Source organism: Manduca sexta, chromosome 6 (assembly GCF_014839805.1).
Source record: "Manduca sexta isolate Smith_Timp_Sample1 chromosome 6, JHU_Msex_v1.0, whole genome shotgun sequence".
NCBI classification, from domain to species: Eukaryota; Metazoa; Arthropoda; class Insecta; order Lepidoptera; family Sphingidae; genus Manduca; species Manduca sexta.
Window position 1 is genome coordinate 4,788,701 of NC_051120.1, and position 19,852 is coordinate 4,808,552.

Consider the following 19,852-nt stretch of genomic DNA (forward strand, 5'->3'; position numbering starts at 1 on the left):
GATTTAGGCTAGAAGATTAAAATGAAATTCTTATAAAGAATTCTCGGGTAAATAGGTTTCCTCACGTTTTTCTTCACCGTTAAATCGAGTAAATGGTTTATCAATAATTATCATTTCATTTACAAGTTTTCCATCGAGTTCTATTATAATAACTTGATAGTTTTGAACTTTCTTTATGTACAATTATAATTAGAAATATTGGGGTTAGTAAATAGACTAGACGAAATTCTCACCCGACATATATATCACAATAATCACTTCAGTAATAAAATTACAAGTAGAATTATAGACTCCAATCAACCTTGAAAACAAAGGCAACCCTTCCAATCCCTCACAATTAACATGGAGTCATTGTTGCGTACGTCAATACATCTGTATTTGATTGATTGGTATGTTAAGTGGATTGATTTGATTTCAATTCATTCGACGTGGTACTGTTTGCGATGTAAGATCTCTTAATTGTATTGCGGGTGAGAGTGATGAGAGGTCTAGTGAAACTGGTCGTCAAGACAATTGGTATCAATACGAGTCCTTTCATTTACGTCGGTAAGTCCTTAGTATTGCAGCGTGGAGTACGATTGGTTGATTTATATTCCATAACTTATAATATAGTATGTAAAAAGCTGCGATAGCTTAGTGTGTGGCACGGACTACCGAGGCGAATTTCCACAGGTTCAAATCCCAGGTAACACATCTCTGACTTCTAAACTTATGTGTGTATTCTTTGTGAATTATCGCTTGTATTAACGGTGAAGGAAAACGTCGTGAGAAAGCCTGCATACCTGATAAGTTCTTTATAGGAATTTTGAGGAGTGTGAAGTCTATCAAACCGAAAAAGCACAATAAATTAATTAAATACCTAGTCTTGCCATAAATATTGTAATAAAGAAAAAAGAAAATTGTTAACTGCAAATAACATTTATTACTTTTACAGTGTGTCAGTTTAATACATAAATATAAAACAATTAAAAATATAAAAAGCTTATTCGAAGTGGTCTCCATTGGCTGCAATACAGTCCTTTAAACGATGAGGCCAGTTATCAATAGAAGCACGCACTCTTTCCATGGGAAAATTCTTCACTGCCAATCGTATAGATTGTTTTAGGGACTCCAAATTATCATGGCGTTTAGAGCAAGCTGTACTCTCTAAAACTGACCACAAATCATAATCCAGCGGATTAAGATCGGGACTAGACGACGGCCAGTCTTCAGCTCTGATGAAGTCCGAAACGTTCGATTCCAACCAAGACTGCGTGGACCGAGCTTTATGACCCGGCGCCGAGTCTTGCTGGAAGGACCATACTTGGTTATTGAACATGGTGATGTTAAGGGGCTTAACTACCTTCTCAAGAATGGTATCTTGATACACTTGTGCCGATGTTTTGATACCTTTTCACAAAAATATGGCTCAGTCACTCCTTCATAGCTAACACCCCACCAAACCATCACTGAAGTCGGATAATGTCCACGTTGCACTCTGTCGACTAATTGGGAAGCTTCCTTAGAGCTTTGAGCATAAATACGGTCATTTTGTTTGTTAAAATGTTGCTCAATTGTAAAAATTTTCTCATCCGTAAACAAAATTTTTCTGTGACCTCCCTTTGCGTACCGCTTCAGTAGTTGTTTCGATTTTACCACCCTATTCTTCTTTAAATTATCAGTTAAGAAATGGCCAGTGCGTCTCTTATAGGCTGCAAGTCCTAAGTCATCTTTTAAAATACGCGACATGGTTCTAGGTGCTATCTTCATTTCCCGAGATAAAATCTTTTGCTTTCGGACAGGATTTCTTCGAATTCTTTCCCTTACTGCTTTGACCACCTTTTTCGTACGAACACTACGTGGACGGCCAGATCTTTTTCTGTCACAAACAGAGGAGGTCTCATTGTACCTATTAATAGCCCGGTACACAAACATTTTACTAATACCAAGTGTATGGAGAGTTTTAAAAATTGCATTTGGCTCCATACCTACTTTGTGTAATGCTATCACAGCGATTCGGTTCTCTTTATCACCCCACACCATTTTAATATCGCAAAATATTTTACAATGTATTGGCGCCAAAATGAGAAAACACAATGAACAATCGTATAAAAATGACAGATTCGAAATTCAAATGTAATATTTTTTTATAATTAAGTGTAACAGTATTTATGGCCAGACTAAGTATTTGTTCTTCCTAAAAAAAATCTATCATAGAAGTTAGGGGCTCTAATCCGCCTATAGGGGCGAGTCCCTCTTTTTGCAATTACGGGCGTTCTATTCCAAGGACAGCTTGATAGCCGTATAGGTAAGATAGTAAAAAAATCATCTATTTACCTATTCGAATATCAAAGCTGTCCTTCGATAAGAACGCCCGTAATTGCAAAAAGACGGATATACCCCCGTAGACGGAATAAGGCCCCTTAGCATTATCTTATAATTTATTTTAAATCTCAAACAGACAACACTTCCGACAATTCTTATCAAATTTCATTTGTACACAACCCTTTATAATCTCTCTGGTGATAGTTAACATTCATGACACAAAAATATAAAATAACGAACCCTTAACAAACATGACCGTCAAATCTGTTTTACTGTGTAGTCGCCGGTGCACAGGTGTGTATTCAGGATCGTTTCGTGGTCCATAGCCCCCAAATTCTATTTTGCTTTTGACATGTATGGAATTTATTGTTTTTAGTGTGAACAAAGATATGAGTTGGCCTTTCGTCTAACAAGAACTAAATTTGCGCAGAAATACTTAATATGATCACCAAAAAAATCGAATAGTAAAACGTAACATAATCTGATTAAGCCCTAAGTTACTAGTTATGCCTTTTTTCCAACAAGATGATCTAACCACGGGATGCTAGCCTTTACATACTCTGTATATTTTTAAATAAATCTTAAGTAACCAGTTTTTCTTATGACGCAGTCTTCTTTCCCCTCTTAATCGAGCGTTAATTCCTAAGGGATTATAACATCTTATTAATTTTCATCCGAATAAAAGGAAACAAATTGTTTACAATAACCTATGTCGCTTAACTTTTATGACCCCCTATACAAACACTAAGTTCATTTAACATGCATGGCACAATGTTTGTAATTAAGTTCACAACCATTTGTTCCACTACTCCAGTACTTAGCCCTTCACCTATCACGTTTCCATTTCGGATTGCCAAACCGTAGGCAGTAATGATAGGTTGAAACAAAATACGCGGTCGTGATGTCCGCGATTAGCGGGAACGGACTGTAAATTGATTTTTATAGTAAAAATAGGCAAACGAAAAATAGGGTCATCCATACTTAAGCTCTCATCATTATCCATAACAAAAAAAAAATCGTAGATAAGTTGTTAGCTTGAGAATGATTATTAGGGAGTGTAGAGCTCTAGCTTGAAGATTTTTAATATAAATTGAACTCCTAACAAAATAGTAACTTTTGTTTTTGAAAGCTTCGTGAGTTATACAGCTGCGCACTAAGGTAGTAGACAAATTATTGGATGTAGTTTATTAATACTGGCGTACATCGATTTTATATCGAAGGCATACCGTTGCCACACTACGTACGTATACTCACGTAGCCGTACAAGTGTGTGTCTCTATAAAGAGAATAGGCTAATTATTTAAGCTTTCAAATAGTCCACTGATCAAACGCTACAGAATCAGCCAAAAATTCTACGATTTAGGATCATTTAATAACATTATTTATAGCTCCAATTCCAGAAATATATTAAATGAAATTTGCTTGGACAATGTCTCCGCTATCTTCTTCAGTCTTTTCTATAAATAAAGAGCTCAAGGACGACGAATAAACCTTGTGACATATTGCCACTAACATATTTATGTTTTATTATAAACTGCGAGTTGGCCTTTCTTGTACATAATAGTCAAACGCACTCAAGGAAAATTTTTCACTTGTGAGAGCTGAAATTTTTCTCTGCTTCGATGTTACACTCTGGCTATTTACGGGCGTATTTAAGCAAGTTTTCAGAAAAAAAACTGCCAAACTGGTTTTATTTGCATTGTTAATTAAGCTCATAATTTTTGGTCCTTAACAATTTAAATAACAGTATGAATTAAAACCATTTATTGTACATAGCTATAAAGTATTTGAAAGTAAACCATTGCATTGATTGAATGCTTTATTTTATGACGTAAAATAATAAAATTCTCCTATACACATCTATAAAATCTTCACTCGTATAAAATTAGACAATACATTCCATATACGTGCACCATCATCGAATCATTCATCACTTTGATCTCGAAACCCGCTGATGTCATGACCGCAGCCCTACCCATCTGTTTCGCTTCGGCCCTAATAACTAACACGAGGGGCGTCATGTTTTTTGGAGCGGAAAGCTCTTAATGCAACATTCATTTATGTTTGAACAATATTTTAGCCTTGTATCTGCTGAAGAATTATGATATCCTGGTAGGTACAGTTTGTATTTTGTTGCCGATGATACGTTTTTGGTATGAAAATCCGTCAGTAAACACTTTGATTTGTCAATTTCGACGCCAAGCAATCATATAGTATGTCAGTTTTAAGGCTATTTTTCTAATTAAGTACTAGGCATAGGCATTATAAAACTTAAGACCTAATTTCTTAAAAATACTTCATTTTTCTTTTCATAAAAGCTTATAACAAAGTGCAACTCTTGGTAAAACAACTTTCACCCAAAGACTTATAAAGAACAACTTAATAGTTTCACAAAAGAAAAGTAGGTAGTCAGGGCACTGGAATTGAAAAAGAAAAATTAAAGAAAACATTCTTTTGGAGCGGTTGGAAAATTACTTTTATATTCTCAAACCATTTATTTTAGCTTTGAATTTCGTTGTAGATTTTACGATTGTATTTGATTCAAGAAATTTGAGAATTGTATTTTTTATACCTTTTATTAAGAATATATTTTGCCTATTGCTGGAATTATGCCAGTATAATATTAGGTTTATTTCGATTATCACTTTCATAGTCCATAGGGACTATGAACCTGACAATGATTTTTTTCAAACATAATATATCTTTTTTATTGCTTTGATTGACGAGACGAGCTCGCCGTTCGCCTGATGGTAACCGGTACGACCCGCCATAAACAGTAGAAACACCATCCAATACTTTAAATTACAAAGAATTGTTTGATATTCCACTGCACTCGCCATCCTGAGACATGAGATTTTAACTATTATTATGTCCAGTAATTACACTGGCTACAATGTCTTTTAACAACTCGCTTTCAATTCGTGTCTAATGTTAAAGTCGTAAGCATGTACGCAATGAAAAGAATATTAATTCATGAAAACATAGTAGGTAAAAAAATCCATATGCCGAGACACTTCAAGAACCTTATCATTTAAAACAATTTACAAACGAGACTTTTAATGAATCTTGTAATGAAAGAAAAATGGTCCTTTCCTGTACTTCGTAATTTGTTTACAGTTATGTCGCGGTTACTTTTAATTATAACTATTTCCCGTGGGACAAGTCACACATTCAGGAAACTGCGGAAAAGATTAAACGATGCTTTTTATGCTTTTGTCTTGATTTTGGTCGCGACTTCGCGGAGAATAGTTTGCAGAAAATATAAAAAGTAACCTTTTTTGGTTTAAGGTTACTTCATGCCATATTTCATAAAAATATTTTAAGTGACTTAAAAGTAAAAACGTTACAGACTAAGTACATTTTTTATTTATCATATTATTCATATAAATTTTAAGCGTAAAATACTTTGTAATCTTCAGATTATACTTTAGTATTGGATGGTGTTTCTACTGTTTATGGGCGGTCGTATCACTTACCATCAGGCGAACGGCAAGCTTGTCTTATTCAGAACAACAAAAAAAAGGAATTATGATTACGTCGATCGAACGTTTCGAGAGACAAACATCTATGTGCCAACCACGACTCCTCTTCACTAATTTATTTTATCCTTGTCTCGATGACAAATCTATCGTCAAATAATACCCAAATTCCTAATTACCATGTGTTTTCAACCGAAAACTCATACCAATTTGAAAGATTACGATTTCTCCCATATAGAGTAAACCGCTCCAGCCATTCGTGGTTAAGGCAAAACAATGAAGTTCATCAAAGTACGTTAAATATTTATGATTCCTATTTATAATAATGCCCAAGTTTTGCAAAGTTTAATCGCAAAGTCGAAGTTTCGGGTAACTTTCGATTGTTTGTTTCGGAATGAGAGGAGAAGTACTTTGGATAATTCGTCTAAACATGAGTATTGTTGTGGTTAAATATTAATTGGTAATAAAAGTTTTATTATTCTCTAATATAATATTGTATTGACCGTTATAAGAAAAATCTTTTCTTATAATAAAGTCAAGAGGACTTTTTTCTTACCAAATAAATTTTAGTTCGAACGAATTTAGGACCCCGCGGAAAATAATCTACGTCTGACTTCTCATTATAACAATAATAATATTTTTCAAGTACCAATCTAATTCAATAACTGTAAAGATACGTGTAATAAAAACAATACATTAATCATCTTTTATTCTGTTACAGATTAACAGTACCAGGTCAGCCAGTAATACAGTTACCAAGTGACAAAGAAGATGAAGAAGAAACAGGGACAAGGTTCCGAAGAACAGGCTCAGAACGGCTTCGAGACGGCGCTAAAGCCTTGCTCCGAAGAGTGGAGTCGCTCAAAACCCGCAGAAGGAAACGGCAAAACAGAACAGAAGTTATTGTCTCCTCTCCACACTTCTTAGACGTGCAACAGGACAAATATGCAGACTTGAATTATATAGACATGACGCCAACCACGCCGACAGCATTCCCGTTCCCAGACTTCCACAGTTCACCGACCCATGCCCCAGCCATCAGGACCCAACCTCCTTCCCCCATGACAGTGATGCCACCATCTCCAATCGCTCCATTAGAACAGTCCTTCGTCCTTAACCCGCCGTTTGGAGACGATAGTTCCAGCTACGCGTCAGATGGGAGTATGAGTTCTAGTAATAAGAGCTCAAAGTCGAAATTGGGACGAGCTAAGAGAATATTTCACCGGGGGATAAAGAATGAAGATTCAAGTGCATTGAGCGACTCAGAATGTCAACCGGCCAGTTGGAGACATAATTATTATAAGGATAATAATACTCATCATAATACAGAGGTAATTGCTGGAACATTCAGAGTTGGCGTTAAAGGTGCTAAGTAAAGGTTCTTTAGTCAGAATTCGTTTCGAAGTAATTTTAAAGTTTACGAGAATTTTAAATGTTAATCTGAAATTAAATTCATTATTTTGGAACAACAAATTAGATCGTTATATCTAAATAAAACTTAATGATTGATACAAATCTAACATCCTATCATAAAATCTAATCCAATTTCATAACTCTTTTGAATTTAATTAATTTATCCCGTTTTAAAGGTCTACGTGGAACCCCCATCGCCAGTGGAGTTGAAGCCAGATCCAGAAATACTCCGAGAGGTGCAGAAATCTCCAGGTCATACGCCGCATCGACGGCAGGCCATCAGAACCAGTTCCCTTAACTTGGGAAAGGATGGACAAAAGTGAGCATGAAAAACAATATACGTATCTTATTTTACATATTATCCGCAAGAAATGGCTCAAAATAAATTGTTATAGCATCTACAAAATATCGACGTTTAAAGCCAATTCCAATTAAAAACTATCCTATACCAAGACAATTGAGCTAAAATTAATTGAAATGCAATATCGAATAACGACGACAGACTCGATAGGCTCTCCAGTATCGAGGTTCCATTATTAATTCGATCAAGTGTTTATCCCGGATGCCAGTGGTTTCCAATGAAACAACTCATTTTAATTACTGAACTTTTATTCATCATAAATTACCTGTATTTATATTTTGTTGTAAAATTTCAGTCATGATAGATTGTTATTTATGTCTTGATAAATTGACCGATATGAGAAGGTTTCTCTTCACAATGAGGGAAGTGGAATCTGAAAATAGTCAAGTTCTTCTAAGATCTTATAGATTGTTTACGAATGCAGGTTAATCTTAACTTCAAAAAGCCTAATTCTCGGATTGACTTTGAAACCCGATGGAAATCTTTGGGATAAAATTAAACCATCATAGCATTAAATGAACCTTCCATTACAGATTCCGGGACAGAAGTCTCAAAAGAGATAAATCAGCATCACGAAGTTCGGAGCTCGACAGCAGTCCAAACTCAGCTGGATCGAGGTCTCATGATGGTGATCATGATGACGATGATGATAGCGTTGACATGAAGACTAAAAAGTAAGGCGATAGTAATTAAACTTAACTATAATTATTATAATAATATCTTGACCATTACAAATAATATATTCGTTTTAATGTTTTGGTATTGATGAGCCCAAAATAGATTTTGGGGTCTTAGACAGTAGGATTATATTTATTAAAAGCATTTTAGCAGGGCGCAACAGACTCCGTTTAAGAGAAAAGTAATAATATTCGAATCCAACATATACAAATGTATAGTTATTTGGTATTGAAGCTTGAAATAAAACTATTCTTACGGATTTTATCACAGGTTTTCATATTATAATTTTCTCCTGAAGTTTCCAAGACTTTGCAGCTTTTGTGGTCACAGGACGGACTCAAAAGACTTACTCAGCGTACCTAGTCGACGATAATCCGTAAAAATAGTTTTATGTCAATGTCTATCATTCGCGTAAACATAAGAAATCTTATCATTTTCAGGAACAACATCCAAAGATGGTATTCATTCCGTACTAGCACGCTTAACGGCGGTCCCAAAGCTAACAACACGCTTCAACCCACGCCTAACCAGAAGGATCCTGATTCTTATCGTGAGTTTTCTTATCTAAATCAGCCTTTTAATAACCTAGGTCATAAAACATATTGCTTATGGTAGGATATATTTTATATCTGCCCGAATAGCGACCACCGTACACAAGGGTTTAAAACCAGCCATAGTGACCAACGTAAGTGTATCGCATTCCGGGATCAGCCTGTGTGTATCCGGTTCCAACAGGCCAGCATAATTGTGTCGACTGGAGGGGTAATCATCTCTCGTCAGTCGACATTCTATCTGACACCATTCCACTTACCATCAGGTGCAGTGAGATCACTTTGCCTTACACGCATAAAAAAAACTTTTCTTGAAATGATTGCAACAACTGCGATGATGATGCCTGTTTGAAATATTCCAGATACATTCTTTAGCTTAGTCCAATAAAAGCATCAAGTAATATAAGTACAGCTGAAACTGAAACGTAAATTCAATTTGCAGCGATGATGGATGATGTAATAAAGCAATATTTCAAACTTTAATCCTTGTAAAATGCGTTCGCAGTAATTGAATATGCGGACATCATAAAGAAATAGAGTTTACTCATTTCAGCACAAAATTGAACCATCAGCATAATTACTTTAAGTCTCTATTTTTAATTTCATAACAACTCATAATTAAAGTGGTAGAGCGAGTGAAGTTGCTTCAATATGTTAAGCAATTTAACAACGTTTGCGTTTAGTTTATGTTTTGAATAATAAACGCTGTAATATTTTAAATTTTAAACAATTTTCTTTTGGTTTGGAATAACTAATATAATAAGTATTGATACGTATCCAGTTTTACGCTAACAGGATTTCGAATTTGGATGTTTTATAAAACTTGGCAAAGCGGTCCTAATTCCTTGATTCTAAATCCCCTGCGCCTTTTCAAGGTTACCTCGCCATCTATAAAATTCATATAAATCGTCAATTTATGTAAAATTAAAGCATTTCCTCTTATTGCAGTGTCGCGACCAATGTCATCATTGTCTTGTGGTCAACTACATATATTAAGGAAATTGGCCTTATTGCGGCTGACTGCGTGTATGGAAAGATATTGTCCCTCGCACAAATCGGGATGGAACTGGGAATTACCCAAACTCATCAGGAAGATCAAGACTCCAGACTATAAAGGTAATTAAACATTACACATAAATTGGGATTCGGGAAAATCCGACATGATGAAGGCAATGAGAGTATAGTTTAGTAAAATAAATTCTTGGTACAGAAGAGTGTAGTCGAAAATTAGACCTAATATAAGGAGTACTTTATTTTGACTTTCAAAGGCGGTCAAATAATTGAACAGTTTTATTCTAGTACTCCAAAGTGATTTCACTGTACCTGATGAGTAATGTGAAGCCATGGAAACTGTCGACCAGCTAGAGATGTTATTGATGATCGGCACAATTATGTCAGTGTGCCTAATTTATACCCATTCCGCTTTATTTATAGTAAAGATATTTTATGGAATCTACTTTTTAGATAAAACCGTATTTGGAGTACCTCTAACGGTGTCCCTACAAAGAACTGGACATGCGCTGCCGAAGCCAATCCAATGTGCGCTGAACTGGTTGAAGAATAATGCTTTAGATCAGGTAACATATGCCATTAAAGTATTGTTTATAAAAAGATTGATAGTAATGAAGAGGATTCAGGAAATATAATAAACATGTTTATGAAATTTAACGAATCCTTAACTTTATCTTTATTAGTTTAACTTACACTAGTTGGTAATATGACTAAAATATTTAGCAATGAAACAATGTAAATTGACTATGTTCATAATTAAATATGAAACTTAATTATGAACATAGTGGTTTAAAATATTGATAACAATTATAAAATATAAAGACGAAAATCTATTAAATTCTTATACAATGTTTCCAGATGGGTATATTCAGGAAAGCAGGCGTAAAATCAAGAATAGCCAAACTCAGAGGTCTAGTAGAATCAGCCGGTGCTGCGAACGCCGCATTTGCTATTGAAAACATGAACACCATAGATCCAAACCAGTCTAGCCTGAACTTCGACGGCGCGCAAGCCCATGACGTGGCGGATATGGTGAAACAGTACTTCAGAGAACTTCCTGATGCTCTTCTGACTAATAAACTTAGCGAGACTTTCATCGCTATATTTCAACGTGAGTATTTTATTCCTAGACTCGTATAATAAATGGCTTAGTGGAAACAATACTACAGAATATTTGTTTTTTCCATTTGTCACTATCCTGCTCCAATGTGAGACTGGCGGTTGACTCAATCATAGTTTTTACTATTCCCCACCTGCCTGGTTGCACGTAAATTCAGTGTAGCAAATATCCAAAACTAGCAGTTTATGCGTTTACTTATAAAAATATCTTTGCAACCTATTGAAAATATTACTTTACTTGAGATATTACATTTGATCACAATATAATGATATTAAGATAGAAAGACGTTAAACCTAGATCTACCAAATAATCCGTAATATCTTACCTGAAGGTATATTTTTCTTCTATTTCAGATGTTCCGGAGCCATTGCGACCAGACGCAGTGCAGTGTGCGTTGTTACTACTGCCCGAGGAACATCTGGAAGCGTTACACTCGCTTCTCATATTTCTTTCTGAGGTTTGTTTGACTGTTTGTTTGCTATAGACATTTTTATATCAAAATGTTTAACAATACTATTTTTATATTTATACTTGAGGAAAATTTTATTTTTTTTCCAAAAATTTTAGGTACTTAATCTTATTTTAATTTTAATTCTCTGGTAAACACTTTTTATTCGACCTTTCATTTCTCATCTTTTTCTACCCTTCACACCACTCCATATTATAACGAAGTCAGCGCAAGATATGCTGTCCAAAATATTATAGAAGTCCTTAATCCTTAATCCTTAGACGTTAGTCCTCCTGAAAGGTTTTCGATAATACTACATACTTACTGAAATTCTTTAAAGAATATTTGAAAATTTAATTTTAAAATCTTAATTCTTTAAATACTTGAAAATTGAATCTTAAGTATTATTATTTTTTTATCTTGCAGGTGGCAGAACATTCGGCGGTGAATCAGATGACTGCGTCTAATCTAGCCGTGTGTTTGGCTCCGACGCTGCTGCGACTTCATCACGCCCCGCCGACGACTGGCAGCACCAAAGAAGGAAACTCTAATAGGTAACCTAGTTTCAATATATTTTTATATATTCTAATTCAAAATGGGGATTTCTTCTTAGAAATCAACAATAACTTGGTCTCATTGTTAAAAATCCTTAAACTATAGTAGTATCTTGGTCCAAGTAGATAGGAGAAGTCAGCAACATAATACATTAATTATCAAGAAAAGCCCACAATTTTCTAAATTTTACTTTTTTGGTAGACTATTTATTTTTACGCACATCTATCCCTAATACATCAAAGAAAGCCACCACACGATTTCGATACAATATCATAAAAAAGACTTACTAATGTACCAATTACCACTAATACAATAAAATCAATCTCATTTCAGGATGGTGATAGAGAGCGTGGCAGACCAAAGGCAGATCAGTGAGAGTCGAGCTGCGCATGCGTGCTTGTTGCTGCTCATACAGAAGCACAAGCACCTGTTCCTGGCGCCCGCAGACATGCTGGCCAGGTGCAAGTTTAACTACTTCGAGGAGAGCGTACCGGTGAGGCAATTATATGAATAGAATAGGAAGGGAGAAACGTTGAGATAAAAGTGTTGATATCTACTCTAGTTGATGGCAAGAATGAAACGAATACTGTAATAATGAGTATTATTGTAAATAATTTCATCACATATTAATATTTTCAAATTCAACTACGTACTTATGAAATGCACGAATTATATACTACCTGATTATCATCAGTCACAGGGTCCCAGACATAGGCCACATCCAAATTTTTTTTGGATTGACCTATATAAACATAATTTTGTTTCGTATTCCAGGTAGCATTAGAAGAATTAGGTGCAGATTTCAACCAAGACTGGAAAGGTTTTCAACAAGCCTGCATAAAAGCATTGCTCAAAGAAGCCAAAGAAAAGTAAGTAATAAAGCCAACTGTATCTTCACTCGACTAACTACTAGAGATTAACTGTAGACTTCTACTGTACTGTTTCTTATAGTCTAACTTGTTTCATGCTTTTTTAGAGTCTGTGGCCGTTCGGGAAAGAGGTGAGACATCGGTGTTAGAGCGTACATCATTTACCTTCTACCATTGGATGTTAACCAACATAATTCTGTTCTTTGGAACTTTATTATCAAGATATTTGAATTCAAAATCAAATGTCGGACTAGTATTTTCTTTAATTATTGTTGATCTAGTTCTTTTGTTCAAAATTGCAACTTATTGCCAAAGAACAGAAATCAAAATCATGATTCTCACATCATTGTCATTGTAGTCGAATCGTGGCCACCTAGATGTCTCGTGTTAGTGTTTCTTTATTTCTAATTTTAATGTTGTGATATTAAAAATACGATTAAAATTTAACTAAACAGCCTTAAAAGTAACTGCCTGATATTTTAAATGTGCAACTAAAAAAATGGAATAAAATTTATACTTAATATTATAACTGATAAAGACTTTATATTATAGTAAGCACTACAATAAATACTTGTTATAGAAAGTTTCGGCTGTGAAGTCACTTCAAATCGAGTCAAATAATGTTTAACAGATATTATAATAACTATATCAATAAAACTTGTGTCAAATAATTGTTAATTTCATGATCTTTTTTGTAAGTAGATGTTCGCTTTAGAAATGGAATACAAGAGATTAAACACTTTTTAAGGTTCCAAAAAACTACTTTTTTTGGCAACCGATTCCTCTGAAAAAAAAAAATACTCATTGAGTATAGGCCATATTCGTGTTCTAAAGAAACATATATTAAATAAAATTATAAAACTTACCACACCAAAAGTTTATTTTTCTTTTCATCTTAAGTTTGTGGATTACATCGTAAATCAATAATTTCGCCAAAGCCGAGTACAAAAAAAACCTTTTGCAGACTCGCTAGAAACTAAAGAATTTCGGCCTGAAGCTACTTAGCTAAAAAGAGTTCCAAATAATACTTCACAGCCGCAAACTTATGACGCCTATGTTCTACTACATAATTTATGTACCAACCTGTGCTAATCCCCTGCATCTTTTAGGACACGAGGGTGGATGTCAGTGTCAGGCGCAGCGCCGCACGTGGAGCTGTGCTGTAAGAAGGTGGGTGACGGCCATCCACTGAGGTTGTGGAGAGCGACCACTGATGTAGAGGCGCCGCCGCAGGAGGTTATGCAAAGGTTAGTATATAATCTGGATCAGCTTCTCATACAATATGCTTCGTTGTTTGTGCCTGATGTGTGTGTCTGTGGATCACCTTGGATTTGCTGTCGTTTATAGGCTGAGGATTTGAGAGGTAGTCAAATACTAAAATCAGGTATTTGTGTGGGCCTTTATAACATGATTTGTCCGGAACTGTGTCCGTTAGAGTAATGACGCAACAAAAGCGGGCGGTCGTAAATAAATTTGGCGACATGTTTGAAAAAGTTTCTAGCATTGGAGTGGAGTATGGGCAAGTGTAAAGAAGTAATAGAAGCTTTTGATGCTTGCCTTCCTCCAAAAGGGTTTGCGAATTTCGAAGCACATGTAGATTTTATATTATTGCAATGAAGACTAGTTTACGCAGGAGGTTTCTTGGTTTCTCCATTATTAACGATATCTTACGTCGCACCTTTCTTTTCATAGATAAAACTGTTTATAGGCATTCAAGATGACCACCAAACAATTGACTCGACTTATCACAAATAACTAAAATTTATGTTGCAGGATACTCCGTGAGCGGCACATATGGGACGATTCCCTGGTGAAGTGGAGGGTCGCTGAGAAGTTGGGCACCAACGCCGAGGTGTTCCAGTACGTGTCGGCTTCTTGCATCAATCTGGCGCCGAGGGAATATTGCGTGCTAAGGTGAGATTTGTGTATGGTCATTATTCGGTGAAAACTCCTTTAAAGTAACACATACCGCAATTGAAATAAAAGTATTTTACGAATTTTATCGCGGTTTTTTTATATTATTATTTTCCAACGATTCGAAGACTTTGCAGCTTTCATAGTCACGGATCTACTGAAATGTTATTGTAGTGACATAGTTTCGATAAATTATTTAATGTTCAAAGTGGAATATTAGATAAGGCTAGAAATACTTTTTGTTCTAAATACTTCATTTTTAGAGTTAGATTGTTCACATAGTAGGTATGTTGTAAAAAAATGATCATACTGTCTCGGTAGTGTATACCTATATTGCTTCATTTCTGCATCATCCTATGATTGACTGGTAGAGAATGCCTTAGGCATTTAGTCCAACTTTATACAATTATGTATAGAAAGTATATAAAAAAGATTTTTCTTCGTGGGCACGGGGCGGACTGAGGTGTTGGTCATCCGAAAAGTCAAAGTTACAAATGTACCTACATTTCAGTATAGTTACAGTCTTCGAAACATCGGGAGAAAATTATAACATAAAAACCACTATAAAATTCGTGAAATAGCTTTATTTTAATATCTAACATTCGCGTAAACATAAATCATTCAGAATTTTCTTCTTTTTTTTCCTCTCCTATGCTATAAGAGAGTTGGTATGCATGCAGGTCGTGGCAGCAAGGCGGCGGCGGCGGCGGCGGCGGCGGGTGGTGCGCGGTGGCGGAGACGTCGGTGGCGCACGGCGCGGCGGGCGCGGACGGCGCGCGCGGCGTGGTGCTCGCCTCGCGCTACCTCGCGCAGCCCGCCGGCAAGGGCCGCAGCAGGCTCGTGCACCTCGCCAGGGTCGATACCATGTCAGTACTCTTTGTATTATCATGCCAAACTTCCTAGATATAATAAATAATATCAGCCATATACTTGCTTATAGCAATTCTATTTAATTACTATAAGTAAACAACAAATTGCCTCAATGCTCTTATACTAGGAATACCACGACGGCGATAGCCTAGTTGTGTTGTGGAACGGACTGCCGAGACGAATGTCCGCAGGTTCAAATCCAAAAGGCACACACCCCTGACTTTTCTAAAAAATGATGTGTGTATTCTTTGGTGAAGGAAAACATCATGGGGAAACCTGCATACCTGAGAAGATCTCTATAGGAATTTCGAGGGTGTGTAAAGTCTACCAACCCGTACTAGGAAAGCGTGGTGGACTAAGGCTTAATCCCTCTCAGTAGAAGAGGAGGCCCGTGCCCAACAATAAAAAGTATATAACACAGGGCTGATATTATATAGGAATACCATATATAAGTAATATAGATTATTTGATTCACAAAGACGCGTCCCCCTACTTTCTCTAATCGCTTACATTATAAGCAGCATACGTGCACACACACTCTACAATAAATAGCGCCAAAAAAAGTGCTTGGATCAGTTACCTTACCCCGCGACACCCCGCGCAGAAGGTTGTGGAGCGCGCGGTAATGGATGAAATTATCTATATACGATAACGAATTACAAAAATCTCTATAACCTAGAATAATATTCTTATTTCAGCTTCTATATTATAATCCAAATATTTTGTCCCCCAGGGGTCGAACTCCAGAATGGTACACGAAATGCTACGGGCACATCTGCGCCCTCTACCTGGCCAGGATTCGGGCCTCGTTCAAGCACAACACAGAAGGGCCCGAGTCGAACGTATGATCCAAGCATTCCACTTAAGCGGACTCCGCTTAAGTAGACGTCACGTCAGTGTACATAATGAACGTTGTTATAGTGAAGTGTTAAACTAAAATGTTGAAAATGTTATTCGTGACCAAAATTGTAGTTAGTAAAATTTCCGATCTGATATTTATGTACCCGAATCTTATAATGTTATAAATGTTCGTATGTTTGTATGTTTGTTAGAAATTAAAAAACAACTGATTTGGATGTTTGGCAGTAGGCCAAATTGATTAACACTATACTTTTTATCACCATAATTTAATTGGGATATTGGAATTTTTAATCTGAATTTAAATAGATGTCGCTGGAATCGTAGCCTCAAGGAAACCGGGAAGTGTTTTCAATACCGCGAGCAACGCCTACTGCATAATAATTAGCTATAATGATACTACCTGGGTATGAGCTTCGCCCCGGTCTAATCAGGTATACCCGATACCTGGAATCTGTACCTACCTCCAAGTAGTGAACCTTGTTATCCCGTCGGGAATTACCAAAATTCGAATGTTTAGATGCTTAGCTAGAAACAATCCCCTGTGGTGCGATGTATATATTTTGTCTATTTCGTATATTAATAGACTTTAAGGTAGATAAGGTTTTAATGAGTTCGGTGAATGATGATCGAATTTGATCCTAATAAAGAAGGGAAAATCAGGTTTGAACAAAAAAATTGATTTGATGACCAACGTATTATTATAATCTGTCAATATTATTTTTTTTTTTATTATTCGCATATTAATTTCGGTATGAATTAAATTATTAGATATTTTAGACATAATGTAAACAACTCGTATGACCATATACGAGATCCTTAAATGTAAAATCTAGCCAGAATTAGCTAAGATAAATCACGTAAAAAATGACTTCTGTTTTACAATATTTTATGAATCCTCTAACAATTCTTAAACCATAAATTGGTTTAAACAAGTATCAAACTTAATTATTTTTACAAGTAGATCATGAAAAACAATGATGCAATAAGTAAAGGAAAAGTAAAAAACATAAATTGGAAATACCGTTGAAGTATAGTGTCTATAGAAAATTTCCAAAGTAATCTTTGTGCATACGAGTGCGGTTTGCTGTTTAGTTAGGCATAATATGTTGTTCCTCTGTGCATTTCATAAATAAGAAAATACCTACTTGTACTTCGATGGAAAATATGTTTGCAAATGTCCACTGCATGCTAAATATTAGAGAATTGAGAGTTCTATTTTTAAATTGCAGTTTTAGGTAAAAAAAAATCTCACCAACTATTCGGAATTTAAATATTGATACCAACCTAAAGAAAATAATATTAATATTCTTACATAGCAAATATATACTTTTTGTTAGAATTTCAATAACAAAACCAAATATATTTAAACCATAATAGCCATAATGGCAGTCATTAAAAACTATGAATTTCGAATTATTCTCTATAGAATCTTCTAGACGCAATATTCACCGAACTCTATAAAACGTGTTATATATAACTCCAAATAATCTCGTATGCTAAATTCAGTTTTACCATTAACATGTAAAGTTATTGTTACATATCACTAGTCATATTATATAAATAATTTTCAAATTTAATAAAAAAAAAATCACATAATAACAGTACCTGTCCTGTGTTCAGGAATCTATAGTATTAAATTATTATCATATTCAATATTTAATGGTATGTATTGAAAGCAATTTAAAAATGAATGTATTCTGATGTGATTGTGTTGTAAAAAGTCTGATTGTAAATAGTTTGTTAGCTGTTTAGCGTAATGACCATCACAATTTTAATGTTTTTAGCTTATTAACAATAGTTGTGAGAAGTGTTTTATATGGGTAAAGATTGTTTACAATCTACGTCCAAACTAAATATGACTCGTTCTGTAAACCAAGAGTAGAAATAAATAGAATTTTGCAATATCTAAAAGTGATAACTAAGTATAACTCGTTCTTCAACAAAGTATAGAAATAAATAGAATTTTGCAATATTTCAAAGTATTTTTTGTGGTACACCTAAATACCTGATTCTTCTAAACTGTCATTTTTGACTGAACGTATTTAATTTTAATTCCTTCAAATCAATTGTTTATAGTTATTCGTGAGATTGTAAATACTCGATATATAAAACACTCCATACAATATTTATATTAATATAATTCCTCTCGTAAGAGAAACGTTTTGAAGCCAAATATCACAAAATGAAGATATTATAATATGCTTGTAAATATAATTCAAATGATATTCTATGGATTCTGTAATCTCAAATAATAAATTTTAATATTGTTAGTTACCTACTATTATCACAAATTGTTGGTGCAGTTTTAAATAATATTATTAGCTCGAATATTATGTGGCTACATTCACAGTTTAAAACGTCAAATAATACTGACAAAATTTATTGATGTCACTTGTGCCAAAATATAAAAAATATTACTACCTTATAATTTGACTAAAACCGATTTGTGAAAAGGTTTATCGAAAAAAAAATGCTGGCAATGTAGCACAAGATTTTAATAATCTTAATTCATCAACTCTAAAAATTATGATAAGTACTTAGATTACATTAGTACATACATAAACAATATTATAAGAAAATGTATTTCAGATTTTAAATTGTGAATGTGTCTTTCATATTTTAATGTAATCATTCATCAATCATCACATCTTATAGTATTTAAAGGCCAGTTTAAAATTATCCGGTGTTAAATGTTAAGAAATATCCATAAACACGTCACATTCCAATTATGAAACACATTTCCACTGTAATAGGTAAACTCCTTGAAAAGAAACCCAAGTCTAGACGTATTCACTTTATGAATCAACAATAATTTCCATATTCAATGTTTGAAAATAATTATTAAATACTTACTGCGTTGAAATGCATTTTAAATAATTTAATTCTAAATGTTTATAGTAAACCCAATTAGATGATATCCATTGCCATAGCGGCTTCCATAAAAAAATAGAATATATTTTTAAATTCAGCTATGTCAATAGAATAGGGCATTCCAAATTTAAAAATCGACACGTTTTAATGTTAATAGTTTTATCAGTTACAAAATAAATCAGTATTTCAAAATTAGATAAATGTGTTGAAATGTTGTTAGTATCCGTTTTACTTTATATCAGTATAATCAGCGTAAATACTCCGTGTCTGTTAAACTGTAATATAAACTAATGCATTGTGATTTATTCTTTATGGAAAATATATGGACCATTGTATTGAATTTTGTGAAGTTTTATTTTATTCACGCATCTATACTAATATTATAAAGAATTAATTTTGTATCTTTGTTTGTAGAATCTAATGTATGGAACTACTGAACCGATTTTTAAAATTCTTTCATTGATAGAAAGCTACATTACTCCAAAGTGCTATGGAATTTTATCCCAGGAAAATATAAAGCGGTATATTTATCCCAGGAAAACCTATC

At 34.5% G+C, this 19,852-nt stretch overlaps 1 protein-coding gene across 3 annotated transcripts in view; it reads left to right on the plus strand.

The window, feature by feature from the left end:
- The window catches only part of LOC115455992 (rho GTPase-activating protein 7), a 273,226-nt gene extending 253,581 nt beyond the window's left edge, over positions 1-19,645 (plus strand). For all 3 annotated transcript variants that reach the window (XM_030184836.2, XM_030184837.2, XM_037446756.1), the window contains 15 exons: positions 6,505-7,114; positions 7,373-7,515; positions 8,091-8,231; positions 8,676-8,785; positions 9,735-9,902; positions 10,251-10,363; positions 10,656-10,908; positions 11,271-11,374; positions 11,792-11,919; positions 12,254-12,413; positions 12,695-12,789; positions 13,899-14,036; positions 14,563-14,703; positions 15,384-15,569; positions 16,307-19,645. In XM_030184836.2, the coding sequence (XP_030040696.2) occupies positions 6,505-7,114; positions 7,373-7,515; positions 8,091-8,231; positions 8,676-8,785; positions 9,735-9,902; positions 10,251-10,363; positions 10,656-10,908; positions 11,271-11,374; positions 11,792-11,919; positions 12,254-12,413; positions 12,695-12,789; positions 13,899-14,036; positions 14,563-14,703; positions 15,384-15,569; positions 16,307-16,421 (2,605 nt within the window). In that variant the 3' untranslated portion in view covers positions 16,422-19,645. The remainder of the gene's footprint in view (positions 1-6,504; positions 7,115-7,372; positions 7,516-8,090; positions 8,232-8,675; positions 8,786-9,734; positions 9,903-10,250; positions 10,364-10,655; positions 10,909-11,270; positions 11,375-11,791; positions 11,920-12,253; positions 12,414-12,694; positions 12,790-13,898; positions 14,037-14,562; positions 14,704-15,383; positions 15,570-16,306) is intronic.
- The last annotated feature ends 207 nt before the right edge of the window (positions 19,646-19,852 follow it).